We start from the raw sequence: 8,330 nt of genomic DNA, 5'->3' as shown, positions 1-8,330 counted from the left end.
TTAATTAAAGTATAGATGATTTCCAATATTATACTAGTTTCAGGTGTACAACATAGTGATTCAATATTTTTATAGGTTATACTCCATTTAAAGTTATTACAGAACAATGACTATATTGATGATTCCATTCTCTTAAAAGTTCTCAACTTTATCCTAATGGTGCTGAACATTAGAATCACCTGTAAGCTTTAAAAGCTCCTAATACTCAGGCAGACCAATTAAAAAATTAAATCAAACTCTTTAGGTTGGAGATTCGTCAGTTTTTAAAAATTAATGAATTATTTATTTTTGGTTAGCTGGGGTCTTTGTTGCTGTGCGTGGGCTTTCTCTAGTTGCGGTGAGCTGGGGCTACTCTTGGTTGCGGTGCATGGGCTTCTCATTGCGGTGGCTTCTCTTGTTGTGGAGCACGGGCTCTAGGTGCACAGGCTTCAGTAGTTGTGGCTCACGGACTGTAGAGTGCAGGCTCAGTAGTTGTGGTGTGTGGGCTTAGTTGCTCCGTGGCATGTGGGATCTTCCCGGACCAGGGCTCGAACCCGTGCCCCCTTCATTGGCAAGCGGGTTCTTAACCACTGCGCTACCGGGGAAGCCCCTCATCAGTTTTTTAAAAAGCTTTCCAGGTATTTTCAGCGTGCAGCCAAGGTTGAGAACCACTGCCTCATCTAGCCCGCTAGTTCAGTGATTTCTGCAACTGGAATCGTTTCCAGGGACTTAAAAAAAAATACCAATGTGCTAATCCCTCCCCCTCTCCAGTCCCACACCAATGGAGTCAGTATCTCTGGAAGTGAGCCTCAGTTATCAGGATAGTTTTTAAAGCTCCTCAGGTGATTCTAATGTGTAGCCAGGTTTGAGAATTGAGAATTGCTGCTTCTACTAATACCCTCATAGGTGCATTTACCAAGCATTCACTGGGTATCTCTTCTCTGCTGGGGGAGGGTGGTGAGGAGCCTGGGAACAGCCAGAGGTTGGTTGTCCTCCAGCAGCCCTGGCTGCTCCTACAAAAAGAGGCAAGGAAGGATATGGGCCCAGCAGTCAGCTTTTCTCCAGTCCCCTCAAGCTGACTTTCCTGCTCATCATCTCTGGCTCAGACCTGCCGTGTGTGTGCATATGCACATGTGCACGTGACTTTATAATTGGACCCTGGGACATGCTGAGATTTGACTCTGATCATAAATTTGGAGGCAGTGAAGTGTGGTAGGGGTGGAAGAATTGGCTTTTCCTTGCAAGGTGACTCTGTGATGTGATCAGAATATTGGTATTAAAAAAAGTATGAAAATCAGCCCCGGTGATTATAGCTGCAGATATCACCAAAAAGGGTTTTTGAGCAAGTCAGGAACAGCCTCAAAAGACAGCGGAGGCAGTGTTAGAATGGGAGTATGCCATTTGCTAAGGTAATTGTACACTCGGGAAAGACAAATTCCTTTATCTTTCAGGGATTATTAGATGCTGGCTTTGAGCTAATAATACCTAAATCGTTATTGCTGTGGTCCACCTGTTAAAATGAGGACTTATGACAGTTAAAGGGAAATTTGACCAAGATAGAGCTGGTGGAATTCTTCACTCATTCTGTAGCTATTTCCACACTTTCTGAGTACACAGTTGGAATAATATACTCCGCAACTACCAGAGTCTTTACATTATTTCTCAGATTCATAGAGTAAGAGCCTTCATTGTGGTAAGAGCCAGTGGAAGCCTCCCTCTTCAATGCTCCCTGTATAAGCAGAATACTCAAATCAATACTGGAAGAATTGCAAAGATGAATGCTACCATTAAAGACTTGAAAAATGGAGGGGTACTGATTCCTATTTCAACTTAATTTAGTGGTTTGTATAATGCAGAAGACAGATGGGTCTTGGGAAATTACAGTAGGTGTAGTAACAAGAGTTAAGTCAAATTGCAGCTGCTATTCCAGCTATTTCTTTATTGAGGAACATGAACACAGACTGGCAAATGCTCTATTCTCTACCCCAATAAGCAGAGAATCCAGAAGTCTTTTGTTTTTACCTGGTAGGGATAGCAGTACACCGTCACCTTCTAGCCTCAAAATGATGGCAGCACAGCTTCTAATGTTCAGTGTCAGGGATACAAGCTGGGGCTTGTATATATACAAGCCCAGATGAGATGGAAACAGTGGTGCCTTCACCAGACATTTCTGCCCCATGATTTTGAGCATTAGATCTGGATGCATAGCCTCTGAGGCAGTTCTTGAACAGCTCCCCACGTCACCCATCCACTTTCTGTGCCCACAGACCTTTCATAAATTTCTTTTCTATTTAATTCAGGCAGAAGTATGTCTACTGCTTACAACTAGTAACACTGACTGAGGCACATACCTCTAGGAGTCCCTGGAGGGCAGCAAACATCCTACGCGGCTTGAAGTGGGGACCAGGGATGTGTCTCCTGATAGAACCAGGATTCTATCAAGGATAAGAGAACCAGGATTCTCCGCCCACTTGTCACTCACGCAGATGAACAGGCGTGAGGTCAGTTATCTCACTGGCTGAGCTTAGGCCACATGTGTGCCCCTTGCCAGTAGAGGAAGAGTATGTCTTAGAGCCAGACTTAGAACTGGGGAAGTTCAGCTCCAGTAAGAGGTCATCACTTGGTCAGTTTCTTTTCTGAATATTTCTAAAGCGAGAAAGCCTGAATCAGGAAGCACCTCCGTCGCCCCTTTCCTGGCAGCATCTAGTTCTTTATTCACTGCTTTAATCTCAGTCACAAGCGTTCCAGTTGCCTCTGGGTACCGGTCTTCTCCTGGTGCTGAGAGCCTCATATATCTTTTTTTTTTTTTTTTTTTTTTTTTTTTGCGGTACGCGGGCCTCTCACTGTTGCGGCCCCTCCCGTTGCGGAGCGCAGGCTCGGCGGCCATGGCTCACGGGCCCAGCCGCTCCGCGGCGTGTGGGATCCTCCCGGACCGGGGCACGAACCCGCGTCCCCTGCATCGGCAGGCGGACTCTCAACCACTGCGCCACCAGGGAAGCCCCCTCACATATCTCTGACGTTACTTCCTGTAGTGGGTCGGTCAAGTTCTCGAGAGCTTCCTCTCTCCACTCCTTCCCAATAGCATCCAGATTTTCTACTGGGGAATTATTCCTCGCCGCCCCTCATCGTGTGCAGTCCTAGTGAGAAGTGGCGGTAAGTTAAAAGATTTGGGACTGATCAAGCAAAACCAAACAAAACAAAACACTCATGACCACTAGATGGTAGTGGCGCACACTGAGCTGTATGAGCGAGGCTCTGGGACAGGACTGCGGTCAAGGGAAGTCCCCCGTAGCGGGAGACGTTCTAGGGGTAGCAGTGCTGGGCCACCCCCTGAAAGGGAAGAGGGCAAGGGACCTCCCGGGGGAGAAGGGACCCCAAGAGGGGGTTTATGTGTCTAGGTAGGTCTCTGGGTCAGACAACTCCAAAGGGCAGCAGTGGCTTGGGGTCTTTTATAGCTCTGGGGTTTGTCTTACCTATGGCCAGCAGATGTTGGGTGAAGTTTTGCAGGGTGTGTAAAGCAGGCAGGTGCTAAGGGGCTGCAAATATGCTTATTAGGGCTATATTTAAAGCAACTGGATGTGTACAAATTTGAGTTTGGCCCCCGGAGGGGGGGCTTTTGAGCGAATGGATCCCAGCCTGCTATGAAGTAAACACCATAGGGGCCCACACACAACACAGGGGTTATCTATAGCCCTTTTATTGATATATGACAGGCTAATAATAACAAGTGCCTGTCTCCTGCCTCTCTTCCACTACAGAAGGGGAGGGAGCAGATCTTTCCTCAACCCACCCTGCTGGTATAGACAAGGGGCACTGTTTTCTGGGGCTAACAGTTGAGAGAGACAGAGAGAGAGAGAGAGAGAGAGAGACAGAAACAGAAACGAAAACCCTGCACTAGCTGATAGGTCTCTGGGTCCACACTCTAGCTCTGAGATGGGGTTATCGGTCAGGCTACATTCTGGTCTAAGTGTCAGTGCATCCAGCAATGGCTTGAACAAATGAGGGCTTATTTTTCTCACTAGTTTAGCGTTAACTGGCTGCTGCTTTTGCTTTGGGGCTCCCCAGCGTTGGGACTAGTTATCTATGTGCCCTTCTTGGTCTTTCCCCGTGGTATCCAGGGGCTGTGTGAAACACCTCAGCCGTTGCCCTGGCAGGAAGGAGGGGAGGAAGGGACAGCCCCCGTGGTGGAAGTTCTTGCTGGAAGCCCCCGGCCGATTTCTGCTTTTTGCCTCTGTGGCCAGAACTGAGTCACACAGCCACCCCCGCCAGCTGCAAAGGAGGCTGGAAACGTCGTTCATGGGTCCTCGGTGAGGGAGCAGAGTGAGGGAGAGGCTGGGGTCTGGACACGGCTGTTGGCTTAGGCAGCCTGTGTGCTCCACCTCGGGGCGCTGTGTGTAGCTGATCATCCTGGAGCACGAACAGTCCAGGGGCTGTACGGGGGCCCCAGCCCTTTACTGACAGGATGTGGCCCCCAAGGTCCAAATCAGGTTCAACAAGTGGAGTCAGATACAGGTGGTTAGGAGAGCTAGAAGGCAGTGATGGATTTCACGATTTCCCTAACTCTTCCATATTTGGGAAACTGAGTCCCTGGCTGTGGTTCCTCAACACGGAAGACCATTTGGGGCATTATTCACCTTGGACCTGAGGTCACCAACCCCCTTCCAAACGTAGAGGCAAAGAGTAGAGTTTAGGTCCTCACAGGAAACAGACTTCCCAAGACCAATCAAGGTATTAATCTCTCAGGTCTGATTTGGGAAGCTTAAGCTCAGTCTCTAAATCTGGGACTGAATCACTCTGGACAAGTTCTTAACTCTGTGCCCAGGTTTTTCCATCTAGAAAATCTCTCCTTGCTACTAAGTGATGGGGCCTAATGGTTTCGGGAGCGCGTGTGCTAGAGTTAGCCTGCTTGGGTCTGAATTCTGCGTGACCCCCTCCGAGCCTCAGTTTCCCCACCTATAAAATGAGGATAGTAACAGTTTGCATAGGTAACTCTTCATAAGCACTCAACACGCTAACAGTTGTCATAATTGTTGGCATTACCAACGGTATACCTGTCTTGCAAGGCTATATAATAAGTCCTTTTGGTTCTGCGATTGTAGCGTCCTTTATAGAGACCTACACACAGTTCCTCGGGAAATATATTCAGCTCTGAGGCCCCCTGCGTTTGTGTGTGCCGTCCACTGCCTGGGATCCACCCTGCCCCACCTTTCCGCCCAGCAAACATCTGTTCCTTCATCAAGATCCCACTCAAGGGAAACTCCCTTAACTACCCAGCCTTCTCCGCCCACTTGTCCAGCTGAGTGGCATGGCCTGTGAGTTCCAGCTCTCCTGGGGGGCAGCCACAGAAAAGCCACTGGGCATCACTGAGCAGTGTAAGGGTGCTTGAGTGTCTCACAGAACCCGAGGGCCCCAGAAACTGCCTGGAGCCCAGAGAAGGAGGGCTGCAGGGAGCTCTTTCTTCTCTCTTTCTCTTGGTCCGTCAGCTTCTACTTTTGCTCCAGTTGCAAACTGGCTGTTTGCCGTCCACATGATAGACAGCAGCTGTCACCCACCCTCCAAAGCCTACACATCTCCTCTACTCAAGAGAGCAGCCGGATGGAACTGAAATCTCCTGGTCCTAAGTCCAAAGTCCTCAGGAGAGGGGCTCACTGGCCCACCTTCCGTTAGCTGCTTGCTCCTGACCCAGCCAACCGGGGTGCGGCGTGGGGAGGAGCAGGGCTGGATGGTGCAAATGCGGTGCTTCCCGCTGAATTGAGTTGAGCGGGGCAGCCTCTGAGAAGGGAAATTTGTGCAGGAATTTGAATACAGGCAAGAAGCCACCCTGTTGCCTACTTAGAGGCCTCTGCACATTCAGAAGGTGTGTCGCCCGCATGCTCTGATCGCAGCAGGGCCACTCACGCTTTCCTTCAAGGTATATTAGTTAAGGTTCTTAACTGAGCAAGCTTAGCAAAAAACTTCTGAGAGCTAACGCCCAGAGTGGGACTCTATTGGGGCATCTCATGGAAAGAGTTGGTTGTTCACCTCTTTGCATGAGAGGACCCGGGGGAGCTCTGGGGTTGCGGCCACAGCAGTTAGTGACCCTCCTCTCTGGATCCTCTAGGTATTTCCTGCCTCTATGCGTTTCTGTTTCAAAATCCCGATTCCCAGGAGGCCGACTCTGACCAGCCCTGACGGGTTGCTGAGCGGTTTGGCTGGGGAGGGCAGGGTGTATCTATCATATGGACATGGTTGTGGAGCCCTCCCTGTGGATGTTGGCATGCAGTTCTCAGAGAAGACGGTTTGGGGAGCTGGGGAGTTAGTTCAGGCCACAGTGAGAAGAGCCCTGAGTTTGGGGCCAGGGGTTCAGCCTTGCCTGAACCTTTACAGGGACCTTGGGCAAGTAGCTTGCTTTCCCCCAGTTCCCTGTGAACCTCTGTTTCCTCAACTATAAAACCGGGGAGTTGGGCTGAAAGACCACAGGGATCCCATGACATTCTGTCCATTCGCACGTTCTCTTTTCCTGGAACTCAGCACCCAGTAGCTAAACTTTTGAGACGTCCCCAGAAGGGTCTGAGAAATGTAAGCAGCTTCTTAGAGTGATCGACTCCTGCCAAAGACTTAGCCCTCGGGGACCCAGCGCGTTTCACTCTATGCTGCTCACAGATGACACTTATCCACGAATAGACCTCAGGGGCTCAAATCCTAAGGATTTTCCTATGGTATCAGGAGATGGTGAGAGAACAGGGTGCGTACCAGCTTGAGAAACAGGCGCTCTTTGTTTTGTCTTACTACTGACAGGTTCATCTCTGTCAACATAAAGCCATCCTTTCCTTAATTTTAACTGTCTCAAATTTGAGGAATGCTAATTCCCCCCATTAAAGAGTCTTCGTACCTAATTGAGATCGTCCACTTAAGTGCCAATTATGACCTAAGGAATGCAATGGGAAATAGTTCATAAAGAAATTGCCTTCTTCCAGGATTTCCAGAACATGCCAGGGCCACAATTCTTCAACGAGGCTCAAACCAAGCCAGCATCTGGTTCTGTGATAACTTCATTACATAATTCATGTGTAAAGGTAAACACAACAATAGGTGTGAATGTTGCAGGACGGCTGCGTCTAGCACTCTGCCACTTCCTTTCTGGGCTTCAGTTTTCCCAAACGTACAATGATTGAGTTGGACTAGATACTTTCAACGTCTGCACTCACAGCTTCAGTGTTTACGACTGCCAAGACACACTGATTTTTCAAGGACACAGGCCAAGTTGAAAGAAGTTAACATGGCGTCTTACGATGTGGAACGACGGCTCATGTGTGATAAAAGAGGAAATGTTTCCCTGTTTCTGCTCCCACCTCTGGGCTTCTTGGTCCTTGGGGCAGAATGTGTACCAGCAGAGCGCAGAGGTTACCAATTTTCTTTTCAAAGACATCCTGAGGTTAGATAAGCATCTTTCAAAAATCAGCATCTACACTTCTTGGCTTCTTCCTCCAATACGCTATTGAAATTGCCTCTGGCAAAGTGTCATTGGCGATTGCCTGATTGCCAGATCTAGAGGATGTTTTCCTTTCTCGGCCTACGCTGGAGCGTGGAGCGTTTGACCCGCTGACCACCAGTACCTCCAAACGTTCTCCTACTGTGGCATCTGTGATGCCACGCTTTCCTGGCTTCCTTCAGCCCCTCGGAGGTTCTTTCTTGGCCTGCTTGTTGGTCCGGTGCTTCACTCAACCGGGAAGTACTGGCGTCTTCCGGGGCTCAGGCCCCGACCCCTCCTCCGAGCTCTTCAAACTCTCACGCGTTGCTTGGCTTCCACCGCCGCCTGTCTGCAGTTGTCTCCCAGCCCTCTGGCTGCAGCTGGACCTTCCTCCCCACCACAGGGTCCTTGCCCCCAACGTGTGAGCTCGTCACCTTCACTCGCCGACCCCCACCCTCACTGCCCAGCCCTCTGCCTCCCAAGTTCCCTCTCAGCAAAAGGCGCCCCGATTCACCCTGATACCCAAGCCAGAAACTGGGGAGCCGTCCTTGGCCCCTCTCCCTCCCTCGCCCTGCGTATCCAAGGGGTCCCCAAGCCCCAGAACCCCTAGACTGTCTGGACTCTGTCCCTTCTCTGCCTGCTGCCCCCCACCCCCGGGACGGGCTCCGTGTGAAGCTGTGACGCGCTTCTCATGGGTTATCTCACCCACAGGCGCCCTAGGAGGCGGGTGTGACTGGAGAACTTGAACTGAGCTATGTGTGACTCCAGAACCCAAACTCTTAGCCACTGACTTGAATCTGTGGCGAGAACGGGAGGAATTTTTTTTCCTTTTCTTTTACTGTCACTTGAGTATTAAAAAAACCACTACGAATGATTACTAACTGGTCAGAAAACCGACGCC

At 49.9% G+C, this 8,330-nt stretch overlaps 1 protein-coding gene across 7 annotated transcripts in view; it reads right to left on the bottom strand.

Moving 5' to 3' along the window:
* Positions 1 to 63: 63 nt before the first annotated feature.
* The window catches only part of TEKT1 (tektin 1), a 59,015-nt gene continuing 50,748 nt past the window's right edge, over positions 64 to 8,330 (bottom strand). For 6 of the 7 annotated variants that reach the window (XR_008616625.1, XR_008616626.1, XR_008616624.1 and 3 more), the window contains one exon: positions 65 to 3,116. Coding sequence is in view for 1 of the 7 variants with exons in the window: in XM_028484833.2 (XP_028340634.1) it covers positions 3,074 to 3,116 (43 nt within the window). In the remaining 6 variants the exon portion in view is untranslated. Of the gene's footprint in view, positions 3,117 to 8,330 lie in introns of all 7 variants that reach the window. The other variant, XR_008616627.1, reaches the window with a different exon arrangement.

Source organism: Physeter macrocephalus, unplaced genomic scaffold, assembly GCF_002837175.3.
Source record: "Physeter macrocephalus isolate SW-GA unplaced genomic scaffold, ASM283717v5 random_248, whole genome shotgun sequence".
NCBI classification, from domain to species: domain Eukaryota; kingdom Metazoa; phylum Chordata; class Mammalia; order Artiodactyla; family Physeteridae; genus Physeter; species Physeter macrocephalus.
Note: the sequence above shows the minus strand (reverse complement) of the source record. Positions and strands in the feature narration are given on the sequence as shown.